At 55.3% G+C, this 25,142-nt stretch overlaps 1 protein-coding gene and 1 long non-coding RNA gene across 2 annotated transcripts; one reads left to right on the plus strand and one right to left on the minus strand.

Annotated features, from left to right (window-relative positions):
- The first annotated feature begins 11,057 nt into the window (after window positions 1-11,057).
- On the plus strand, window positions 11,058-15,071 carry LOC135974722 (uncharacterized). Its single transcript, XR_010591835.1, has 3 exons — window positions 11,058-11,191; window positions 11,823-11,899; window positions 14,915-15,071. It is a non-coding gene; the product is annotated as an uncharacterized LOC135974722 (long non-coding RNA).
- Window positions 15,072-15,166: 95 nt separating this feature from the next.
- Window positions 15,167-20,196, minus strand: LOC112060702 (spidroin-2-like). The gene is made up of 2 exons (XM_024112367.3): window positions 19,450-20,196; window positions 15,167-16,803 (listed from the first exon to the last, which is right to left on the minus strand). The coding sequence occupies exons 1-2, from the start codon at window positions 19,523-19,525 to the stop codon at window positions 15,956-15,958; spliced, it is 924 nt and encodes a 307-aa protein (XP_023968135.2). The 5' UTR covers window positions 19,526-20,196; the 3' UTR covers window positions 15,167-15,955.
- Window positions 20,197-25,142: the final 4,946 nt, after the last annotated feature.

The following is a 25,142-nucleotide window of genomic DNA, read 5'->3' on the forward strand; positions in this document are numbered from 1 at the left end:
ACGGGTTCCCAGGCTGGGGCGTGTAGGGAGCTGCTGCTGGGAACGTCTCCCTGTTTCGACAGAGCCGAACAGGATGTTGGGGGAGCAGCCTCCTACAGGCAGGCAATGTGTCAAGAGGGGATAGGGGTGATGAAACTGCCACAGAAAACAGGGCCACTGTGTTCTCACCACTACACCCTGCTTCCCTCCCAGAGTTGGGGATGAAACCATGGAATCCTGACTCCCAGCCCCCCCAGCTCTAACCACTACACCCCACTCCCCATTCAGAGCAGGGATAGAACCCAGCATTTTTGTCTGCCAACGTCTACCCATCTACTGTAAGCACTGAAAAAACTCAGGGGCAGGAGGTCATGATTGATTATAAATGGGAGCACTGTGTGGGGAGGGGTGGACAGGAATTGGGAGTGGGGTCTAGTGGTTACAGCGAAGGTCTGGGTGTCAGGACTCCTGGGTTCAGTTTGCAGCTCTGGGATGGGAGTGGGGTTTAGTGGTTAGGGCAAGGAGGGGCTGGGAGTCAGGACTGCTGGGTTCCGGCTGGCGGAGGGGAGGGGAGATCAGTTGCCGCAGGGGGCCAGGGGATCAAAACCCTGTTCCTAGCCCAGGGGGAGTGAGAGGCAGGATGCCTGGGTTCTCTTTCTGACACGGGGAAGAGACAAGGCAATTGGGACACAGAGAAAGAATTGAGCTAAAGGACTCCGAGTGCCTCCATCTCTGTCGCTACAGGGCAGGGTCTGTTTACAGCGTGTTACACGTGAGAGTTATTATTGTTAATACTAATGAATAATAACTGTAACTATGGGCGTTGACTAGGCATCATCAGCTTTACGTAACATGCATAGGGAAATGAAGTCCAACAAGGGGAAGCGCCTGACCCAATGTCATCCAGTGAGCCCAGGAAGAGAACCCAGGCGTCCTGCCTCTCAGCCCCCGCCACACTAACCCACTAGACCCCGCTCCCCTCCCAGACTCATCAATAGAAGCCAGGAGTCCTGGCTCCTAATCATGAGGCAATAGCCCTGTGGCATCTCCTGCAGTTCACCCGGGTGTTGTCCTGTGAGCCACTCCCCCGGCTTTCTGGATCTGCAGCAGAAGATGGGAGTGAGGTGAGAGGGCCCCAGGCAACCGCCTACGTTCCCATCCCTGCTGTCCCATGCGAGCTTCATAATAAGGCTCAGGTAAGGGTGGATTGGGATGAGTTCCGGCATGTCTACAGGCTTGGGCAGCTCGGCAAGGCGGTTACAGCCAAGGACAGACGAGAGCTCCACTTGGCCAAGGAGCGGCCTCTCCCCCAGGTGCTTTCCAGAGTCCAGCCGCTCCTCTCCATTCCCACCAGCTAAAACCCCTTGCTGAAGGTCTGGCCGCCTCTCAGCTTCTTCGCCATCCTCCCATTCGCTCTCCCTAGCTCTCAGCCCACCTGCTGGTCCATGAACCTAGCTGGATCCACCCTGGTCACACCCCATAAAGGTGCCAGCCCTGGGCTTCCCCACTTCCCTGGTGGGAGAATTGTAGCTAGCCCTTGTCCATGGACTCTGTGTTCTACTTTCATTCATTCACACTATGGATATATCTTGGGTCAGCTCCGGCTGGCCTCTGCTAACCCATATTCTTGGCCCATTCTCACCATCCAAGCTGCATCTGCCGCTGGCATCACTCCAGATTATCCACACTGGGGTCACTAAGATCAGAATCGAATTCCGTTGGTGTGAATGGGGTCACTCCGGATTTACACCATGATCACTAAAATCAGAATCGAATTCCGTTGGTGTGAATGGGGTCACTCCGGATTTACACCATGATCACTAAAATCAGAATCTAATTCCATTGGGAATCATTAGGAAAGGGATAGATAATAGGACAGAAAATATCATGTTGCCTCTATATAAACCCATGGTACGCCCACATCTTGAATATTGCGAACAGGTGTGGTCGCCTCATCTCCAGAAAGATATATTGGAATTGGAAAAGGTCAGGAAAAGGGCAACAAAAATGATTAGGGGTATAGAACGGCTTCCGTATGAGGTGAGATTAATAAAATGGGGACTTTTTAGCTTGGAAAAGAGATGACTAAGGGGGGATATGACAGAGGTCTAGAAAATCGTGAGTGGCATGGAGGAAGTAAATAAAAAAGTGTTATTTACTCTTTCTCCTAACACAAGAACTAGGGGTCACCAAATGAAATGAATAGGCAGCAGGTTTAAAACAAACAAATGCAAGTATTTCTTCACACAACACACAGTCAACCTGTGGAACTCTATGCCAGAGGATGTTGCGAAGGCCAAAACTATAACAGGATTCAAAAGAGAACTAGATAAATTTCTGGAAGACAGGCCCATCAATGGCTATTAGACAGGATGGGCAGGGATGGTGGCCCTAGCCTCTGTTTGCCAGAAGCTGGGAATGGGCGATGGGGGATGGATCACTTGATGATTCCCTGTTCTGTTCATTCCCTCTAGGGCACCTGGCATTGGTCACTGTCAGAAGACAGGATACTGGGCTAGATAAACTTTTGGTCTGACCCCGTATTGCCATTTTTATGTTTTATGTTGGTGTCAATGGGGTCACTCCAGATTCACACCGGGGCCACTGAAATCAGAATCTCACCCTAGTGTTGTACCTACACAGAGTCACTGCTACCGGGGAACTGACTATATAACAGGACTAAAGCCTATTTCCTAACAGGTCTTGGCATCCGGAGCATGTCTGATCCTACCAACACACACAATTGATGGCATTGTTTGAGTGAGGGAAATTACATCCATGGATCCAGGCCCTTAGTTCCTATAAGTTGTACAGCTCCATTGAAGTCAATTCACACCAGCTGGGGATAGGGATTCGTTGACCCTTATGGAGCTATGGCCAATTCACACTAGCTGGGAATCTGGATTCATTGACTCCAATGGAGCTAAGCCCCATTCACACCAGCTGGGGCTATGGCCCCATTGACTTCAGGCTGCTAGTAACATTGGTTGTGGATGCAAGTCCTGCAGAGGAGGGCTCTGTTTATTTTTTCTTCAGGGGAAAAGATGGTTTAGTGGTTATAGATACTTGTGCCCAGGGCCCCGGTACTGCTGACTCGCAGACGACACAGAGGGCACATAGGATTCTACAGGGACTCCCTGCATCAGATATATGCATAACACTTCACCGACTGATGGCACCTGAGGTCTCCCCGAGAGCCAGAAGCCACCTGGTTATCCGAATCCTTGCGAGATATCCGTACGGACCATATTGAAGGAGTTATAAATCAAGACTGAAAATTATGTTCTTATAGTCGTGGGGTTCAAAAAGGTCACCAGAAAGTGACATTCCTTGGAAGTGTTCCTTCCAGGCAGGAAATTACAGACACCTCGTTCCTTGGCTGGTCACGTGGGTATCCTGATTCTATCATGTATGTCCGGTTGCCATACTGATGTAGGGGTAGAATGAAAGCTTGTGAAATCTACAAGAGAGGAAACTTACAGGATGAAACAAACAGCAGAGCAAAGACAGACAAAGGGTTGGTCTGGTGTATCTTGGGGTGCAAGGAAACCTCCAGGGTCCTTCAGCGAGGAGGCAAGCTGAGAGCATGTTTGTCTCATGAAGGGGCGGTCACAGCCAGCTGCAGGGATTTGGGGTCAACGTTACTCTACCAGACAGAAGAGGATCTAATTCATTCAGCCTAGGCTGTAGAATGCACGTTTTGATTTTATTTTCTATGGAACCATTTGTTCCCACGACTTCTAACTTGCTACTCCTTGAATCTCTGGGTTATACTTATACTGGATTCCACTATCAACACTGTGACAAGTTCGGTCACAGAAACCCCCTTGGGACTGTCACCTGATGTGCTGAAATTACCTCTGAGCCCATCTTCCCTGCCGGCTTGGGACTCCAGAACCCTGCCTTGTTGAGCCAGACACGCTTGCCTGCTGCAACACAGACTCAGAGTCTGAACCACACCCCCAAAGCTGCAGGCTTTAACCAAAAACTGCTCAGCAGGTCACCTATCTCCAGCACCCAGAGACCCAGCTCCCAGTGGGATCCAAACCCCAAATAAATCCGTTTTACTTTGTATAAAGCTCATACAGGGTAAACTCATAAATTGTCCGCCCTATATAACACTGACAGAGAGATATGCACAGCTGTTTGCTCCCCCAGATATTAATCACTTACTCTGGGTTTATCAATAAACAAAAGTGATTTTATTAAGTATAAAAGGTAGGATTTAAGTGGTTCCAAGTAATAACAGTAATTTACCAAGCAAAATAAAACAAAACACGCAAGTCTAAGCCTAAAACATTAAGAAACTGATTACAGGTAAATCTCATCCTCAGAGATGTTCCAATAACTTCCTTCACAGACTAGACTCCTTCCTGGTCTGGGAACAATCCTTTCCCCGGTACAGTTTTTGTTAGTTCCAGCAGGCATTTTAGGTGGTAAGCAGGGGTTTTCTTGTGACTGGGACCCCCTTTGTCCTGCTCCACCCCCTTTTATAGCTTTGGCACAAGGCGGGAATCTTTTGTCTCTCAGGGTCCTCACCCCTCCTTCTAAATGGAAAAGTATCAGATTTAAGATGGATTCCAGCATCATGTGACCTGGTCACATGTGCTGTGAGACCTCATTCTTCATTACCCCTGGGCTGGCACACACAGGCTGGCACACACGTACACAGGAAGGTTTGCAAGTAAACAGAGCCATTTACAACCAATTGTCCTAGTCAATGGGAGCCATCAAGATTCTAAACCACCATTAATGGCCCACACTTTACATAATTACAATAGGACCTCGGAGTTATACTTCTTATTTCTAGCTTCAGATACAAAAATGATACATGCATACAAATAGGAGGAATATATTCAGTAGGTTATAACCTTTGTTATGATACCTTACAGGAGACCTTTTGCATGAAGCATATTCCAGTTACATCATATTTACACTCATAAGCATATTTCCATAAAATGTCACAAACACGTCTCAGTGCTGTGCGTGAAGCGGAGCGGTGAGCGGAGGCGGAATGGGTCAGCTGGGATGCGGCGAATCTGTGAATATCACGTGTGCCCAGTGGCCGGATGCTCCCAGAGGACACTAACCTGCCGTGCCAGTCGCTAACCTGCAGAGCGATGGCAAGGCCTGGAAGGGAGCTCTTGTGTCGCTCGTCGCAGGTGGAGCTGGGGAGTTGACCTCTGGCAAGGCACAGACAAGATTTCCTCACGCTCAGGTAGCAAGGTGCCTCACAGCCTTGGGAGGGGAATGGGTGTCACAGATCCAGCAAGGTATCCCCTGCCAGCCGCCCACCAGACTGCTGTGAAAGGACCCAGCCGCTGGGTTCCCTAGGTATTTGAAGAGTCCAGCCACTGTCCCAGTCTTGGCATAGACCCTTAGTCTAGATCTTCCTCCTGAGCTCTGGAACCTGCTATCCAGCTGTCTAGCCCCTGGGCTGAGAGCTGGCCCTTCAGACTCCACCCACCGCACCATCGCTGAAACAAACCTTCTCCTGGGACTCTATCCGGGGGCATTCTGGGTTACCCTTTAGGGCTCTTCGGTAGCACGTGGCACCTGTGAAGCAGACAACGCACACAGGGGCATGTTGCACAGAGTCTAACATGGTTGTTCTTTTATACTCAAGTCACACAAAGCACAAGCAAGGAGATCATACAGAACACAACCACCGTCCTGACCCCAGAGCCCTTCACTAGCTCCCCCATCCCTTGGGAGCCCCTGGGGACCATATGGGCTCAGGAAGGGTCTCCTGGATCATCTGGGCTGCTACATCCTGGGGTGCTTCTCCATCCTGGAGTCTCCTTCCCGGGTTTGGCTTCTTTCCTGTCCAGTGCTTCCCGGCCATGTGTGTTTCCTGATTCAAACCCCCCCTGACCTTTGTCCTGTGTTTCATACCATAGGCGCCGACTCTGGGTGCTCCAGGGCTGGAGGAAGACTGACTCACAGGCTGGGAGGGCGTGGTGGATATGTCGCACGCCGAGGGGGATCCATGAGACAGCATTTTTCATACTAACACTGCACAGTAGCGTCATCATTGCAACCAGAATTCATACGTTCTACTGCCAGAACCCTGGAATCGTCCCAGTGGGACCTACTTAGCAGCGTGTGTGTGGTGGGCATAAGGACTCCGGGGTTCATGCTGGACTCTGCCACTGACTAGGGTGTGTGATTTGGGCGACCGGCTTAGCCCTGGACGACAGTGCAAAGTTACAGCAGCAACGCTACATTTGTCGGGGCTGTGAAACAAACACCCCCCCCCCGGCTGACGTAGGTATGCCAAAGTGACCCCAGTGCAGACGCAGCTATCACAACAGAGGAGGGCTTCCGTCCATAGATAACTTCGTTAGGGGAGCTGGGGCTCCTACCCCAGCAGAAAAACCCCTTCTGTAGGCGTAGGCTGCGTCTGCCCCCATCACAGCTGTGATATGGGCAGAGAAGGTGTACCCTTAATCTCTTTGTGCCTAAATTCCCCATGTGTAAAAGCAAGATTATATTACCTCTCTCTTTTGTCTATTTTGGCTGTGAGCTCTTTGTGTGTCTCATTGTGTGTCTGTGCAGCGCCCAGCACAACAGGGCCCTGATCTCAGCTGGGGCAGGGACTGTCTCTCACTGTGTGTCTGTGCAGCACCTGGCGCAATGGGGCCCTGATCTCAGCGGGGGCAGGGACTGTCTCTCGCTGTGTGTCTGTGCAGCGCCCGGCACAACGGAGCCCTGATCTCAGCGGGGGCAGGGGCTGTCTCTCCCTGTGTGTCTGTGCAGCGCCTGGCACGACGAGGCCCTGATCTCAGCTGGGGCAGGGACTGTCTCTCGCTGTGTGTCTGTGCAGCACCCGGCACCACGGGGCCCTGATCTCAGCTGGGGCAGGGACTGTCTCTCCCTGTGTGTCTGTGCAGCGCCTGGCACAACGGGGCCCTGATCTCAGCTGGGGCAGGGACTGTCTCTCGCTGTGTGTCTGTGCAGCGCCAGGCACAACGGGGCCCTGATCTCAGCTGGGGCAGGGACTGTCTCTCGCTGTGTGTCTGTGCAGCACCTGGCGCAATGGGGCCCTGATCTCAGCTGGGGCAGAGACTGTCTCTCGCTGTGTGTCTGTGCAGCGCCCGGCACAATGGGGCCCTGATCTCAGCTGGGGCAGGGACTGTCTCTCGCTGTGTGTCTGTGCAGCGCCAGGCACAACGGGGCCCTGATCTCAGCTGGGGCAGGGACTGTCTCTCCATGTGTGTCTGTGCAGTGCCAGGCACAACGGGGCCCTGATCTCAGCTGGGGCAGGGACTGTCTCTCGCTGTGTGTCTGTGCAGCGCCCGACACAACGGGGCCCTGATCTCAGCTGGGGCAGGGACTGTCTCTCGCTGTGTGTCTGTGCAGCGCCCGACACAACGGGGCCCTGATCTCAGCTGGGGCAGGGACTGTCTCTCACTGTGTGTCTGTGCAGCACCTGGCGCAATGGGGCCCTGATCTCAGCGGGGGCAGGGACTGTCTCTCGCTGTGTGTCTGTGCAGCGCCCGGCACAACGGAGCCCTGATCTCAGCGGGGGCAGGGGCTGTCTCTCCCTGTGTGTCTGTGCAGCGCCTGGCACGACGAGGCCCTGATCTCAGCTGGGGCAGGGACTGTCTCTCGCTGTGTGTCTGTGCAGCGCCTGGCACAATGGGGCCCTGATCTCAGCTGGGGCAGGGACTGTCTCTCCCTGTGTCTGTGCAGCGCCTGGCACAACGGGGCCCTGATCTCAGCTGGGGCAGGGGCTGTCTCTCCCTGTGTGTCTGTGCAGCACCCGGCACGACGGGGCCCTGATCTCAGCTGGTGCAGGGACTGTCTCTCGCTGTGTGTCTGTGCAGCGCCCGGCACAACGGGGCCCTGATCTCAGCTGAGGCAGGGACTGTCTCTCGCTGTGTGTCTGTGCAGCGCCCGGCACAACGGGGCCCTGATCTCAGCTGGGGCAGGGACTGTCTCTCCCTGTGTGTCTGTGCAGCGCCCAACACAACGGGGCCCTGATCTCAGCTGTAGCAGGGACTTTCTCTCACTGTGTGTCTGTGCAGCACCTGGCGCAATGGGGCCCTGTCTCAGTAAGGCTCCTAATAAAGAATCATTGAAATACAGGGAAAGAAGGGACCTCAAGAGGTCTCCTCATCCAGCCCCTGCAGTGAGGCAGGACCAAGTAAACCCAGACCAGCCCTGACAGGGGTTTGTCTAACCTGTTTGAAAAAACCTCCGATGACGGGGCTTCCACAACCTCCCTTGTTCTGGAGCTTAACTCCCCTGAGACTTAGAGAGTTTTTCCAAATATCGAACCTAAATCTCCCTTGCTGCAGATTAGGCCTGTCGCATCTTGTCCTGCCCTCGGTGGACATGGAGAACAATTGATCACCGTCCGCTTTATAACAGCCCTTCAGATAGTCCCTCGGTCTTCTTTTCTCAAGTTGAAACATACCCAGTTTTTTCATTTTTCCTCACAGGGCAGGTTTTCTAAACCTTTTCTCCTTTTTGTTGCTCTCCCCAGGACTCTCTCCAGCTTGTCCACATCTTTCTTGAAGTGTGGTGCCCAAAACTGGACCCAGTACTCCAGCTGGGGCCTCACCCGTGCCAAGTAGAAGGGGACAATATCCTCCCGGGTCTCACATACAACCTTTCTGTTAATACATCCCAGAAAGATCTTAGCCTTTTTCACAGCGGCATCACAAAAGACTCATGTTCAGTTTGTGATCCACTCTAACCCCCAGATCCTTTTCAGCCGTACTGCCGCCTAGTCCATTATGCCCCGTTTTGTTCTTGAGCCTTTGATTTTTCCCTTTGCACTTGTCTTTATTGAATTTCAACTTGTTGATTTCAGAGCAATTCTTCAATTGATCACGGTCATCTTCAGTTCTAATCCTGGTCGCCAAAGTGGTTGCCACCCCTCCCAGCTTGGCAAATTTTATAAGACATCCACTCCACTCCACTATCCAAGTCATTAATGAAAATATTGACTAGTACCAGACCCAGGACTGACCCCTGTAGGACCCCACTAGACAGCTGATAAATAAATAACACATAATAATAAAGGTGGGAGAGGGAATACAGAGCTCGCCTAAAAAGATCTATAACAGCCTCGTGTTCTTGTGTAGCACCGGTTATTTTCCATAATCAAAAATCTGGATTCTAATCCCGTTCTCCCGGATATGGCACTTCCTCAACCTGTGACTCAGTTTCTCCATTCCAGAGGTGGGTTCATGATTGCCGTAAAGCCCACTGGATGTTTCCTGCGGAATGAAAGTCACACCGCCCAAGGAGATGACGCAATTCTCAGGGGCAGGTTTACGAAAGCGGTGAGCGCCCACGCTGGAATGTAGCTCTTCTAGTTCATGCACTGGCCTGGGACTGAGGAGATCCAGGGGCAGTTTCCAGCTCCGTTGCAGACTCCCGGTGTGACCTTGGGCAAGTCACTGTGTCTCTCGCCCCGTGCCTCGGTTTCCCCATCTGTGCAAAGGCAATCGTAACCCTTCATTTGTAATGACAGCCAGCTCTCGAAGAGCGCAGGGACTCCCGGTATTTTACAAAGGAGGTAAATAGCCTCCCCCTCTTGTCAAAGATGGGGAAGTTGAGGCACAGAGAGGAGAAGTGACTTGGTGAAGGTCCTCAAGCAAGCCCAGGGCCAGGCCAGCAATAGAATACAGGTGTCCTGAGACCCCACCCAGTGTTCTGGCCCCTATGCCGCACTGCTTAGACCATGAGCTTTTTTGGACTGGGACCAGGGCCATCCTTAGGATTTATGGGGCCCTACGCAGTATTATTAAACTGGTGCCCCTACACCAGCACATTCAGCTCTGTGAATACGGCCTCTGCCTTCTGCCTAGTAAGGAGACTGCAGCGCGCTGGGTGTGTGGGAGCCGACCTGCTCTTACCTGCTGTCCTGGTCATAGGGGCGGGCTCTGTGGGTGGGTGCTCTGGGACTGGAGCACCCACGGGGAAAATTTAGTGGGTGTGGAGCACCCACTGGCACCAAACTCCCGCCCCCCTGCCCCCGCATCTCTTGCATGCCAGCGGCCCCCGTGCTTACCGACTCCTCCCACTCCCTCCCAGTGCTTCTGGACACCACAAACAGCTGATTCACAGCATTCCAGCTCCAGGAGGGAGGGAGAGGAGTGGGGATAGGGTGTGCTCTGGGGAGGAGGCGGGGAAGAGGTGGGGTGGGGGTAGAGTAGGAGCGGGAAGAGGCGGGGCGAGGGCTTAGGGGAAGGGGTGGAGTGTGGGGCGGCGCCTACAGCAGAGCGGGAGGCCGAGCACCCCCTGGCAAGATGAGAAGCCGGCACCTATGGTCCAAGTGGTGCCCCAAATTTTCAGGTGCCCTACGCAGCTGCGTATGCCTAAGGGTGGCCCTGACTGGGACTGTCTCTTGCTGTGTGTCTGTGCAGCGCCCAGCACAACGGGGCCCTGATCTCAGCTGGGGCTGGGACTGTCTCTTGCTGTGTGTCTGTGCAGCCGTTGTCAGTCACTGTCAGAGACCGGACTAGGTGGACCTCACAGCTGGGGATTTCTCTGTTCCTGTCTCAAAATCCCACAACAGCTGCAGTGTCCGTCTCCTGACACCCCCGCCCCCACTTGGTAGTGACTCAGTCAGTTTCCCTGCCCCTGGAGCTAGTAGCCAGGCTTAAAAATCAGGCCCACACCCGCCTCAAACCCAAATTGGCATTTTTCAGCACAAAAAAGGTGGGGTTGGCCATTTCCTCCCAGCCCCCGCGTTAATCCACCCTCCTGAGTGCTTCGTACCCCTGGGCGGAAATAAATCCTGTTTTGTTTGGAAGATGCTGACTCTGCGTCTCTGCAAACATAGGCGCCAACTTTCCCTGGCGCCGGTGGGTGCTCGCGCGCCCCCCCGCCCCGACTCCACCCTTTCCCCGCCCCCATTCCAACCCCTTCCCCAAAGTCCCTGCCCCAACTCTGCCCCCTCCGTGCCCCTATTGGACCCTTTCCCCAAATCCCCGCCCCCTCCCTGTCCCTATTGGATCCCTTCCCCAAATCCCCGCCCCAGCCCCACCTCTTCCCCGAGCGCGCCGCATTCCTCCTCTTTCCCCTTCCCTCCCAGTGCTTGCCGTGCGAAACAGCTGTTTCACGGCACAAGCGCTGGGAGCGAGGGGGGAAAACCGGGCATGCGGTGCGCTCAGGGGAGGAGGCGGAGGTGAGCTGGGCCAAGTGGTTCCGCCCGGGTCGCCCGATGGCAGCCGCGTGGCCCCAGCCAGTGCAGGTTTGTAACACGCTGGGAGACAGCGATTCAGGACCGTGCCGGTGGAAGGAGCAGAGGGACCGGTCGCTCAGGCTAGGAGCAGGGCGGATATTTGGTTGTGAATCGGGGACGGGGGCGAGACAAATAGTTTTGCACAGAGACGGGTCGGCCTGTTGTGTGTGTGTGTGTGTCTGGCCCCTGCTTGAGGGAATCAGACCTGCTCTGTGCACGTGACGGACTGAATTAATGAATCCCCGCGTTAGGGTCACGGATCAGCCACACTGGTGGCATTGCTCCTTTTCCTCGCACGCGTCTTTTCTGTGATCTAGGAGCATGCTCCGGCACTCACATCTCTTGGGAGGCAGCACAATCTGGTGGTAGGAGACGGGAGAGTCAGGACTCCTGGGTTCTCTCCCCAGCTCTGGGAGGGGAGCGGGGTCTAGTGGGTTAGAGCAGGGAGGGCTTGGAGTCAGAACTCCTGGGTTCTCTCCCAGAGGGGAGTGGGGTCCAGTGCTTACAGCCGGGGGGGCTGGGAGTCACCTCCATTGACCCCTGCCAGCTGAACATCTCTCTCACAAGTCTGCTCATCTCCCCACAAACCCTTAACCCACCCCACTGCTCTGAAATCCCATTGCCCATTCTCGCTTCCCAGGGTGATGGATCTGCAAAGCGAGTGACTACATCTCCCATCAGCCCCTCCCTACTGCACGTCCCCCTTCCCCTGCCCAGGTAAGAGGAAAGGTCCTTAGCCAGGGGGTGGCCGGGCTCTATTGGGGGGTGGGAGCCCCAGGAAGCGTGGGCAGAGCTGCCCGTGGAACAGCCGCCTCCACCCCCAGCGATCACAGCTGGTGCCGATCTGCGTAGGGTTTGTAGGGGAGCTGCAGCGGCTGGGCAGGGAGCCAGTACAGGGGGTTCAAGGACAGCCACTAAGAAAACCTGGCTGGGAAACCCGCAAGTGCTTATTTGCAGGAATAGAGACTTGACTGGACACCCCAGGCACTAGGCCTTGTGGCCATCTGGTGCAGGGCAGCCTCTAACCCTAACAAGCGCCCCCCAGGGGCAGTGCGGTGCATTGCAGCCTGCAACCCGAACAGAAGCGTGGGTGGGTCAAAGGACGATCAACATCAGAGCATCAGTGTCCCACGTGCGTTCCCTGCAGCGCTCTAAGCGTCTTCCTCGTTCCCCTGCTGGAGTCATTGGAGGCCGCATCATGGCAGGATGACGTGCCCCATTGATGTCTCTGGGGCAGGGCTGGCCTCAGGGTGGGCGCCAGCCGAGGGCACCATGGTCAAGAGACAAGGAGCGGGGTGCAAGGCCGCCGAAGGGAGCTCAGGGCAATGGGAGGGGAGGGGAGGCAGCAGGGGCTGGGAAGTGGGGCAGAGAAGGCAGTGGGGGCCAGGGCAATGGGGGGATGGTTGGGGAGCCTGGGGAGACAGCAGGGGTGATGGGGCGGGTGGGGAGACCGGGGCAGGGGCGCCGGAACAGGGGGAGCCAAGGGGCCATGGCCCGTCCACTTTTCGCCACGGGCCCCGCCCCTACCTCTCCTCTTCCCCCTCGAGGCCCTGCCCCCAGCTGTGGAGAGCCGTGGACCCTCCACCTGCCCTGGGGGGTGGGCCTGGGGGGTGGGGACATGGGCTGGGACTGGGGCTACTCTCAGGCTCTCCCCAGCCTTGGCAGGTGGAGAGGCCCAGGCTCCCTGGCCCAGCTCTGGCTTCTGTCTTGGCTGGGGGCATGGCCCCAGGGGAAAGGGGGCAGAGGCGGGGCCATGAAGGGGGCGGGGTCCCTGGCCCCCCTACTTTTTAGAAATCTCTGCCGGCCGGGCCCATGGAGGCAGCGGGAGGCAGGGGCGTTAAAATACAAGTTCGCCCAGGGTGCCGTTTTCTAGAGGCCGGCCCTGCTCTGGGGCTAGGCTCTGAACTCCCTGCCTCAAAGCCAGTACGAAGCCCCTCTCTCCGGGCCAGGCTCCGCGTGGGGGGCGCTCTCTTCTCCAGCCGTGGCTCCGGGAAACCTCTTCCCCCAACCCAACCCTGTTGGCTGCTGAGCAGGGGGTTCCCCGTGCTGTTTGGGCTCAGCAGATCGGGTTGCTCATCTAGGTAGCCCAGTCTCCTGCCGTCCTTCCCCCTCACCCACCTGCCACCCCAGCATAGGCGCTGACTCCGTGGGTGCTCCGGGGCTGGAGCACCCATGAGGAAAAATTGGTGGGTGCTCTGCACCCACCGGCAGCTCCCCACCCCACCCCTCCACCCCAGCTGACCTCCGCTCCGCTCCGCCTCCTGCCCTGAGCACGCCGCGTGCCTGCTTTCTCCCCCTAGCTCCCAGTGCTTGTGCTGCGAAACAGCTGTTTCGCGTGGCTGGGAGGGAGGGGGAACACGCTCAGTGAAGAGGCGGGGCCGGGGCGGGGATTTGGGGAAGGGATCCAATAGGGGCAGGGAGGGGGTGGAGTTGGGGCAGGGACTTTGGGGAAGGGGTTGGAATGGTGGCGGGGAAAGGGTGAAGTCGGGGCAGGGCGGATGGCGCGAGCACCCATCAGCGCCGGGGAAAGCGCCTGTGCACCCCAGCCCAGTGTTCCCAAACTAACGATCGCCTGTTCCACACTGCGGCCATCCCACCTCCCTCCTCCCACCCCCCCTTCCAAATCAAGCCCCCGCGACACAGGCAGCCCTCAGACAACTCGCGTCCCCTTTTGCCTGGGGTGAGCGCAGCCCTGGCTGGACATTGGAGACTCAGACGTTTCTGTCTCCCACGAGAGCCATGGGGCCTGCGGGGGTGGTGAGGTGAGCCGGGAGGAATCTCTGGGAGGGCGTCCTGATTTATCTGACACTGGAGTGTCAGATGAGGTGATTGTTCCGCCCGCCGGCCCAGCCCATCTGAGAATTATAGAATCATAGGACTGGAAGGGACCTCAAGAGGTCATCTGGTCCAGTCCCCGGCACTCATGGCAGGACTAAGTATTATCTAGACCATCCCTGACAGGTGTTTGTCCAACCTTCTCTTAAAAATCTCCAATAATGGAGATTCCACAACCTCCCTAGGCAATTTATTCCAGTGCCTAACCACCCTGGCAGTTAGGAAGTTTTTCCTAATGTCCAACCTAAACTGCCCTTGCTGCAAATTAAGCCCACTGCTTCTCGTCCTATCCTCAGAGGTTAAGGAGAACAATTGTTCTCCCACCTCCTTGTAACAACCATTTACGTACTTAAAAACTGTGATCATGTCCCCTCTCAGTCTTCCTTTCTCCAGACTAAACAAACCCAATGTTCTCAATCTTCCCTCATAGGTCATGTTTTCTAGACCTTTCATCATTTTTGTTGCTCTTCTCTGGATTTTCTCCAGTTTGGCCACATCTTTCCGGTATTGCCAGAATTGGACACAATACTCCAGTTGCGGCTTAATTTGCATGGTGTAGAGGGGAAGAATTACGGCTTGTGTCTTGCTTGCAACACACCTGCTAATATACATCCCAGAATGATGTTTGCTTTTTTTGCAACTGTGTTACATCTTGGTGCCAACGCTGCCTATAATCTCACCTGGAGAGGAGAAGGGGCAGCGACTCCAGTCCAGCCCCAGGGTAGAGGGAACGGCTGGCTCATGGGACTGGGACAGGGGGCCTTTCCCCTCTAGGGGGCGCTGGCTCCAATCTGGCCCCAGGGTGGGGGACTGGATGGCCCAGGGGGCCAGGGACTGGAACACGGATCCTTTCCCCTCTAGGGAGCACCAGTTCCAATCTGGTTTTCACCCCCGTAGGTGAAACAAGTGAGTGGCTTCTCAGCGCTGTTCCTTGCAGATGCTCACATCAGAAGGGACCTGCTGGCAGCGTCCGTCAAGCGTCATGGATGGGCCCTGGCGACCGAGCGCCTCTCTGCCCCAGCAGGCAATGCTTGGAAGCGAGGGCAGGGGGAGTGTGCACTGCTGCTGGCCGTCCAGTCCCTGCTCTGAGCTCCCAACGCTGCCTGGCTCCTGCCCCGAACTCGCTCTGAAGGGAGGAATTAAGCGAAATGACCTTACAGAGCAAGGATTTTATTGGAAGCATTTAGAGCACCAGAAGTGAGGAGCAGAGAGAGACGCAGCCGTCCTCCCCACCCCCATCCAGGCATCCCAGCAATACAAAGGCCCTGAGATCACAGACCATATGGGAAGGAGAAGTGGTTGGGGGAGAGGGGTGAAGCGATCCAGGCTGGGTGGGGGGAGATCAGGGAAATGGGGATGGGGGTGGGGAATTTACACAGGGAGGGCTATAAGCGCTGACCCCCATCCACAGCTAAGCGCTGAGCAAAAGGTTTTGGAACACAACGGGGAAACTGAGGCACAAAGCGATGGAGTGGCCCAGTCAGGGGCATGTCGTAAGATGACAGGAGAGTGGGAGATAGAACCCAGGAGTACAGACTCCCAGGCCCCCCCGCTCTAACCACTAGACCCCACTCCCCTCATAGAGCTGGGATTGAACCCAGGAGTCCTGGCCCCCATTCCCACTCCCACTCTAACCACTAGACCCTACTCACAGAACCAGGACAGAACCCAGGAGTCCTGATCCCCATTCCCACCCTGCTCTAACCACTAGACCCCATTCCCCCCAAAGCTGGGATAGAAGCCCCCATTGTCTTGCTCCAATGACTAGACCCCACTCTTCTCCTGCAGCTGGGGATAGAACCCAGGAGTCCTGAGTCCCATTCCCTTGCTCTCACACCTAAACCATACCCCCCAGAGCTGGGGACAGAACCCAGGAGTTCTGCCCTCCTCCTCCCTTAGCTGCTAACCCTCACCAGCTCGCTCCTCACGCCCTGTGGACTAAGGGCTGTTGGGAAGCATGGGATTGGAAGAGCCTGGCATGGGCACATCTCCTGTTCCCGCTCCCCCTCCAACAGCATTGTCAACGGAGACCCCGGGCATGGACGACACCCCCTGTCCAGCATGGTTGGGCAGCTCCGAAAGGCTCGGCACATAGGGGATGCTGGGCTCCTTGTACTGTGGGCGCGGGAACCTACCCACCCCCTGCCCCAGCTGGGCATTCCCGGCGTAGCTCACCGGGCCCCTAAAGGGGACCCGTATGTGCCCTGCGGTTCTGACTTCGTCATGGAGACCTGGCACGAAGGGGATGCTGGGGTTCTTATAGACTGGCGGGATGTGCCCGAACGGCCTGACGGAGCCAACCCCATAGCCAGCACCCGGCATCCCATACTGTGGCGGGGAGCCCCCCACTGAGATATCCGGCCTGGCTCCTTCATAGGCTCCGGGGCCATTTATTCCATACGATCCGGGTCCAGGTTGTTCAGATGACCCAGTTCCGGCTGCTTCGTTTGATGCACATCCAGTTCCTCCGTAGGATCCGGCCCCAGTTCCTGTATAGGCCCCGGGCCCATCTATCCCGTACGATCCGGGCCCAGGTCCTCCATACGATCCAGAATCGGTTCCTCCGTAGGCCCCGGGCCCATCTATCCCGTATGATCCGGGCCCAGGTCCTCCATACGATCCAGAATCGGTTCCTCCGTAGGCCCCAGGCTCGTTACCAATCCCCTGCCCCTGCGGGCGGACCTGGGGCTGCAGGATCCCCGCCGGCTGCCTGTAGGGGTCCATGCCAACTGGCAGTGGTTCCAGCACCGGCTCCTCCTGCCGTGGGATGCACTTGGACGCCGAGCCTAGGAGAGAGGTGGAGAGATTATTCACTGGCACAACCCTTGGTTAACACAGCGTTCAGTCTCCCCGGTGGTCTTGTGCCCTTCCACAGCGGCGAATTCAGCTCCACTCACGCTTCTTAAAATCAGGAAATACAGAGTTAAGATAAATACGCCCCACAACCTTAACTCTGCCCCCCTGGAGCTGGCAAGAGCCTCCGGGGATTATCTGCATGCACCCCACTGCATTCAGAATATTGAACGGTGGAGGGATTCGATGGAGCAGCTCGGTAGAGCTGCGATTGTGAAATGAGGAGATCTGGGGGGGGCTGTGAGCCCCTTTCCACGACTCCAGTGTGTGTGAGCAAAGAAAGAGGTGCACCAGCCTCCTTCATGTCAGCGCTGTGTTGGGTACGGTTGTGTCAGCACAGGTGTGACCCTAACAAACCCCCAGTGCCAACTGGGTTACACGAATAGCCTGATTTTGACACATACATTCTGGTCCACCAAAGAACACCAGGTGAGATCTTAAATGACAGCTGGCATCACGCTGGTGATTAATATCGTTGTGAAATGTCTGTACAGCTGCTACGTGAGGCGTTACATCTGTCTACTGAAAATCTGTTCCAACCGTCTGTATCGAGGCAGGGTGGACAAAGAGTTTTTTTGCTGCGCAAATTTCTCTTGGTCGGCATGTAAACGAAGCATTGTAAGCCAACCCATTTACATGTCAATTCAGCCAAGGAGATGTGAAATCAACAGGCAGGCAGCACACCGTAGAATAAGCTACGGGGGAAAGGGAGGGTGTTCCTGACTCTAAGGACAGATGACAAACCTTGGGGGCTATAAAAGGAAGACAAGGAAGACACCCCTTTATCCGGCACCTAAGAAATCAGCAGGCAGTGTGGTTACATTCATGAAAACGGGATTGCAACCAACGTTGGGTGACAGGCTGCGTCGTCTGGGGTGAGATCACTTTCCAAGTTAGCCTGCTAAGTGAAGGCTAGTCTCTAGACAGGGTGTTATGTTTTATATGCACCCTGTTTTGTTTCCATTGTCCTTTCCCGCTATCATTGCACCTTCGATAATAAAATTCTTGCTGTCGTCACTATAAATGTATCTCAGTGCTGTGGTATGATGCCAGGAGTTGAATCACACCAGCTCCCCTTGAGGGCAGAGGACCTGGTATGACAGTGAGTGTTCACCAGAGAGGATCCACCAAACTGCAAGGCAATCCACGTAACCTGGCAGGTTTTAGAAGAGTCTGCCTTTAAAGGGAAAGTTGATCTCAACCTTAATTAGAGCAGGGTTGGTGCTCTGCTATAATATTGTCTGTCTCCTATTAATTGGTGCAGGGGATAGGGGGCTACCACTAGGGGCAATGTAATAGGTCCTGATTCCCAGTCCACTGAAGTCAACGAGGAAGGGGACGTCTTTCCACTGACTTCAATAGACCCCAACCCCCTTACTGCAAAGGTAATCCCTACTGTGTGTCCCCCCCTGGGCACCCTGTGACAGCACTGCACCTTTCATGGAAGAGGAGTAGGGTCTAGCAGTTAGAGCAGAGGGGCTGGGAGCCAGAACTCCTGGGTTCTATTCCCAGCTCTGGGAGGGGAGTAAAGTCTAGTGGTTAGAGCAGGGGAAGGGGGGGCTGGGAGTCAGGATTCCTGGGCTCTATTCCCAGTTTCTGGATCCTGGCTCATGAGGAGAGGCTGGCAGCGAGCAAAATTACCAGGCACATACTGGGTGTGTGTGTGTGTGTGAGAGAGAGAGAGACCTTTTGAAGTCACTGGGTGTTGAGGAGTTTTATGATTATTAGGCTGAAGATCAAAACAGTCATAAAAACTAGACAACCTGGAATTAATAACCCCCCGCCTGCCTCTCTCTGACTCACTCCCGCACTTTATAAACAAGCTAATAGGGACAGGCTGACTCCATCAGGAATTTCTGCTCAGGTCAAGGGCTGATCTGTCCCCTCTGCTTCCAGGATCCTTCCCTGAGTCCCATGGGTGCTCCCCACCCTGCCCGCCTGCCCCTCTGCTAGGATCCCTCCTGCATCCCCCATCCTGGCCTACGCTCCCCACTCCACCCCACCCACCTCCCCCTCTGCTGGGATCCCTCCCCAAATCCACCCCTCTCCGGCCTGCTCTCCCTATGCCACACACACCCCTTTCTGGGCTCCCTCCCTGATTCGCCCCCAGCCTGCGCCCCCCACACCACCCGCCTGCCCCTCTGCTAGGATCCCTCCTGCATCCCCTATCCTGCCCTACGCTCCCCACTCCACCCCACCCACCTCCCCCTCTGCTGGGATCCCTCCCCAAATCCACCCCTCTCCGGCCTGCTCTCCCTATGCCACACACACCCCTTTCTGGGCTCCCTCCCCGATTCGCCCCCAGCCTGCGCCCCCCACACCACCCACCTCCCCCTCTGCTGGGATCCCTCTGGTCCGGCTGCATTCTCTACACTTCCCCCACTGCAGCCTCCCGCCTGGCTTGTTCTCCCTAACCAACACCCTCCTCACCCCCCCCCCGCCATCTGTGACATCACAGCCAGGATGGCTGATGACATCACAGCCGGCACTGACATCACAGCCAGCGGCAGCACCTCCGAGACATGAAAGCCAAAGGAGCAATGGATGACCTTTAACCCCCAGGGAGGCTCAGGACCTACCTGGGAGATGGAGACACAGAACCAGGAGGATCATGGGAGTCACGCCAAGGGGCGGCTGTCCGCCGCCGCAAACCATCCTGGAGGCCTTTAGGGAGCAGCAGTGGCTGACCTCGTCTCTGCTGGCTGGAGTAAAGTGAGCTGCACTATCCCAGCTCCAAGCTGTGGGATTTATACCACTTTCTGCCAACCCCCGCCTCTCACCTGGGACTGGGGCTGGGCGGGGTCACCCAGGAGCTCCCACACAGGATACTCACCCAGCGCCGTCACTGCAATGCTGTTAACTCTTGGGAAACCAGACAGCTACGAGGTGCACGGAGTTGGGAACCAGGTGTGGTGTGGCAGGGGATTGGGGAGGGATCCGGGCCGCAGGGGAGGCGGGTGGCATGGGGAAGGGAAGCTGGGAGGGGTCTCAGCAGTGCAGGAGGCAAGTGAAATGGGGAGCCCAGGCTGGAGAGGGGAATCAGGGAGAGCTCCCAGCAGTGGGGGAGATGGGTGACGTGGGGGGACTGGGAGAGGGTCGGGGAGGGTCTTTGCAGCGGGGGGACAGGCAGGGTGGGGAACACAGTCTGGGAAGGAAGGGATCAGGGAGGGATTCTGGCAGGGGGGGCTGATGGGTGACAGGGGGTATGTGGGGATCGAGGAGGGGAAATGGGTGAGTGCCGTGGGATGGAGCGGGGGGAATCAGAGGATTTTGGTAGTGGGGGCAACATGGAGAGCATGGGATGGGGAGGAACTGGGGAGATCAGGAGCTGGGAGACATCTTGGGCTAACACATGAGGGGAGGGGGGAGCTAGAAGGGGGGAGCACTGTGGAGTTAACCCCTTAAAGCCTGGTGAGCCGCATTCTGAGTGGAGGATGGGATGGAAACTCAGGGGAGATGGGGCTGACTGAGGCAGGGCAAAATGGACCAGATGCCTCCTGCGCAGGACCAGCCCGGTTATAAACGGGACTGGGGTTAGCTAAACAAAACAATCATGTCATTAGATCTAGTCTCTATTCAGTGTCTTCTTACCCCCAATTTAACGGAGAGAAGGGTGAGCTAGTGAGGAGAGCAGCTGCGTCAGGACACCTGGGTATTATCCCCAGCTCTGAGAGGGGAGAGGGGTCTAATGGGTCAGCACAGAGGGGGCTGGAAGCCAGGACTCCTGGGTTCTATCCTTGGCTTTGCCACTCCTCCTCCATTTCTTTGGCTGTAAAATAAGGCCAGTGACTTATGTGCTGTTCCAGGATTTAATTAACAGCTGTTTTGAATGGGCTTGGAGATCATTAGATGAAAAAAGCTAGAGTGTTATTAATTACACCAACTAATTATTAGTATTACCTGATATAATTATAAATTATGCCGCACAGTCCTTTCAGCATCATTGTTTAATACTGGCGCTACTCCTTAATAAGTAGCAATGGCAAAATAAAATCAGTGCTATTATATCAGGGCCCCATGGTGCCAGGTGCTGCACAGACACACAGGGAGAGACAGTCCCTGCCCCAGCTGAGATCAGGGCCCTGTTGTGCCAGGTGCTGCACAGACACAGAGAGAGAGACAGTCCCTGTCACAAAGACCCTTCAGTCTACATACACAAGAGAATGATCATTATTACAGGTAGGAAACTGAGGCTCAGAAAAATACAGTGACTTGCTCTAGATCACTCCCAGGAGTCAGTGGCACAGCCGGGAACTGAACCCAGATCTCCTGAGGCCTACCGCAGTGATTTAAGCTTAAGGACACCCAGTCAGGAATGAGGCCCCCTTTGTCCTAGGCACTGAACACCTAACGCTGGGCAATGACAGGGCCCCATCTCCAGGAGGGGTAATTCACAGTGGGGTAGATTAGCATGGACAGGGGATAAACCAGCCCCCCTAGGGGCAGGGGAGGGAGCGTCAGGGGTGCCCCTCATGCTGTGGGGAGGGGTGGTGGGATGTGTGACCCAAGGACTTCCAGATGCCAAGTGGCAGCAGACATAGAGGTACATAGGGGTTACCCGGTCCCCAGGAGAATGTCACACAATTCTCTAATGAAAGCCTGTGTCGCACTGGCCATCAGAACCACTGTGGAGATGTACGTATGGAGAACAGGTGAGGAGTGATGTATATACGCCGGAAATGACATTCTCTAGGCCAACGGCTCTCAACAAAAGTGTCACAGCCACTATTACTGAAAATTGGTGACTTTCTCCTTTTTACCATAGAATTATAAAATAAACCGATGGGAATATAAATATTGTCCTTCCATTTCAGCGTATAGTCTATAGAGTGGAAACAAGCCATTGTCTGTATGAAATTTTTGTTTGTGCTGAGTTCACTAGTGTTTTTTATTTAGCCTTTTATAAAACTAGGCACGTATCTAGATGAGTCGATGTGCCCCCTGGCAGACCTCTGCGTACCCCCAGGGGGACGCGTACCCCTGATTGAGAACCACTCCAGAGATGCTGATAATGGGAGGGCACAATCCCAGAACATACAGACACGAATAAAATCCTCAGGTCAGTTTCATAGTAGAGATGGTGAGCTTTAGAGTGGCCCTGAATTCTTTCAGCATTAGGCCATAGGTTCAGTCCAATGTCCAATATCAGGGAGATCCAGATGAGACTGGAGTCCTCAGTCTTGCGACTCAAACTTCCCCTGAGGAAGCATAAGCAAATCTGAGATGAAAGGAGCAGGTCCCAAAAGCTCTCTATACATGTGAGTTCAATCCTTGAGGGGGCCATTTAGGGATCTGGGGCAAAAATCTGTCTGGGGATTGGGCCTGCTTTGAGCAGGGGGTTGGACTAGATGACCTCCTGAGGTCCCTTCCAACCCTGATATTCTATAATTTTCTGGGCTGCCTCTTGGCCGCATGCAGTCCTTGGGTGAACAACAGTGTCTCTGAAGGGCCCTTCTATTTCCTAACCTCACTGGTATTTAGCTCCATGGATTAACATAAGGCAATTGCCTGTCTCCCATCATTTGCAGGAGAGTTGCTATATACTTCCAAGAGAAATCAAGACAATGCTCTCACTACGTTCACAGTTAATCTAAATGTTAACATCTCCTTTTGATCTCTGAATTAACAGAATACAGCGATAGACAGGACCGGTTGGTTACACTGTTAACCCCTAACAATATAGATGTAAACACACAAAAACACAAACGTTATCTATTAATATGTCTCTAAAGGTTGAATCTGGGTCAATTAGCCTGCAAGTTATGTAACCTTTTCTGGCCTTGTGTCACAGTCACAAACAAAAATAAAATACACTTTCTAATGACCAAGGCGTAACTTAACAAGCTACAGGTTTGGTTCAAGGTTGATTTCTTACTGATCTTTTGTTCCCAGAAACTTCGCCCCACCCCACCCCCTTGGCTGAAGGACCCAAGAGTTTGCTAGAGCTCTGACCCCCGTCTAGCGATGGATAACTTCGGGGTTCTCCGCCTCTCCCATTGTACTCCACTATAAAGCATCTCTCAAAGTTTATTGCTCCTGCTTCAAGAGGCGGGTGCCGGCTCCATCCCCAGTCGAGATCGTTATGTGATCACCTTTCCCCACGCGCTCTCCTGATGGTTTCGTTGACTGTTGTCTCTGCCTGGTGACCAGGCTGGTCAGACGAGCAAATACACCCTCCTTGGTGATCCAGACGTGGTGAGTCCCCAACTATTGCTTGTGAGCTTTGATGCTTGTTTGCCACGTATGTACGTTGTAATCCCATTGTCACGGCTTCATTTGTATTCAAGACCCAGACAGACCTGTTTTCCACTTGGTTCAAATACAGACTTTAAAAGATCCGTCACTCCACAATAGGGGATGCAGGGATCACATGCCCACCGCCCAGATTTCTACCAGGGTGGGAGTGAGGTGAGGGGGACGCGCCTGGGAAAGGCACCCAAGCACTCCTCCTGAGCCCCACTAGGTGGCGCCTAGAGCAGGGAAGCGAGACCGGCCTGGCAGCATTGGGGGCGCGGGGAAGCCGGATGAATCCATCCCTTCCTCGCCGGCAGCCACCGTTACCTACTCAGGTACGAGTCTGGACTAGCCTGCCTGGGGTGCGCAGAAGGGCGCTTGGGGAATCAGTCGGGGCAATGTGGGGGAAGCAGCAGGGTGGTGGGGATGGGGTGGGGAGTCCAGGGAGGCAGCAGAGGCCAGGAGCGATGGGTGGGGGAGGCAAGCGGGGGATTCAATGAGTTGGGGTACACTGACCAAGCCAGCTGAAATCCACCGCTGGATACCAGGAAGCCCCTTGCCCTCCGGCCTTGGGAAATTCTTAGGGTCACAGAGGTGTGACCCCCAGAACCATTCAGGCCAGCTGGCCAAGGGATTACAGGAATAACCCAATTCTGATATGTCCATTCTGGATCGCCAAAGAATATCATGGGAGGTCTTCAGTGAAAGCTGGGGTCACCCATTAGCATTGGGAAATGCACGTCCAGCACTATGAAAGGAGTTAGGTAGGAATACACTGAACATATGTTTTTAAACTCTACATCAACAAAGGAGACCCGGGGTATGAAATGTGTCTCTCTCTCCCGGGATGTTAATTAAGCATCAGACGCTAAACCAATGGAAGCCCTTTTACAATTGAAGGCAAAATGTTAACGAAGGGACGTGAAAGCAGCACACGGGGCAAATCCAGCCCTGGGTGGTTATCCTGTACAGACGATGAACCATAGGGGGTATGGTAGGAGGCAAAGAAGATACCCCCACGCCCTGTACCTAGACGTAAATGGGCTGTGCGTTTACAGTCACGAAAACGGGATCTCAGCCAGCCGCGGTTTGAAAACGCTGCAGAGCACCCTGGGAGAGGAACGTCTTTAGATGGAAGGTTAACCTGGCAGGGTTTAGTCTCTAGAAAGCCTGGTGTGATATTGTTTGAGAGGCAACCATTTGTTTCCAATTGGCTCACGCATCCTCTCCTGTATCTCTAGACCAGGTCGCCGAACAGTGGGGCGTGCGTGCCCCTTTAAGGGGGCCTGGAGGAATGTTCAGGGAGGACGCGGTGGGGCCCGGGCCAGTCCCCATGAGGGGCAGGTTGGGAGCACCACCCAGCCCCACTCCGCCCCAGCTCTACTCCAGCTCAGCTCCTGGCTCCCGGCTGCAGCTCCACTCCCAGCACCACCCCTGGCCTTGCCCCCGGCCTTGGCCCCTGACTGCAGCTTCGTTCCCAGCCCTGCCCCCAGCCTCGGTCCGCGGCTGCAGCTTTGTTCCCAGCCTCGGCCCCCTTACCCCATCCGTGCCCCCCACTTAGGGTTACCATACTTCCGGATTTTCCCGGACATGTCCGGCTTTTTGGGCTCCAAATCCCCGTCCGGGGGGAAATCCCAAAAAGCCGGACATGTCCAGGAAAATCGGGACATGCGGGCGGCGGTGCTGGACCAGGGGCGCCCAGCGCCGGGGGCACCGAGCGCTGGGGGTGCCGGGGACCAGGGGGGCCGAGCGCCGGGGGTGCCGGGGGCCGGTGGGGCCGAGTGTCCTCCTTTTGGAGGCTCAAAATATGGTAACCCTACCCCCACTCAAAGCTGTGGCCCTGCTCCCAGCCCCAGCAGGGGAGTCTCATGGGGGAGAGGGGTGGAGGAGAGGAGGGACGCGATGAGCGATGGGGACCTCCAGAGAGGGGGGTGGAGTGGAGGAGAGGAGGGAGACTCACCAGGCAGTGGCTGGTGGTGGGGACCTCGGGGAAGGGGCGGAGCAGGGAGGGGAAGAGGCAGAGAGCAGGCGGGGCCAC

The sequence above is a fragment of the Chrysemys picta genome, chromosome 12 (genome assembly GCF_011386835.1).
Source record: "Chrysemys picta bellii isolate R12L10 chromosome 12, ASM1138683v2, whole genome shotgun sequence".
Lineage (NCBI taxonomy): Eukaryota > Metazoa > Chordata > Testudines > Emydidae > Chrysemys > Chrysemys picta.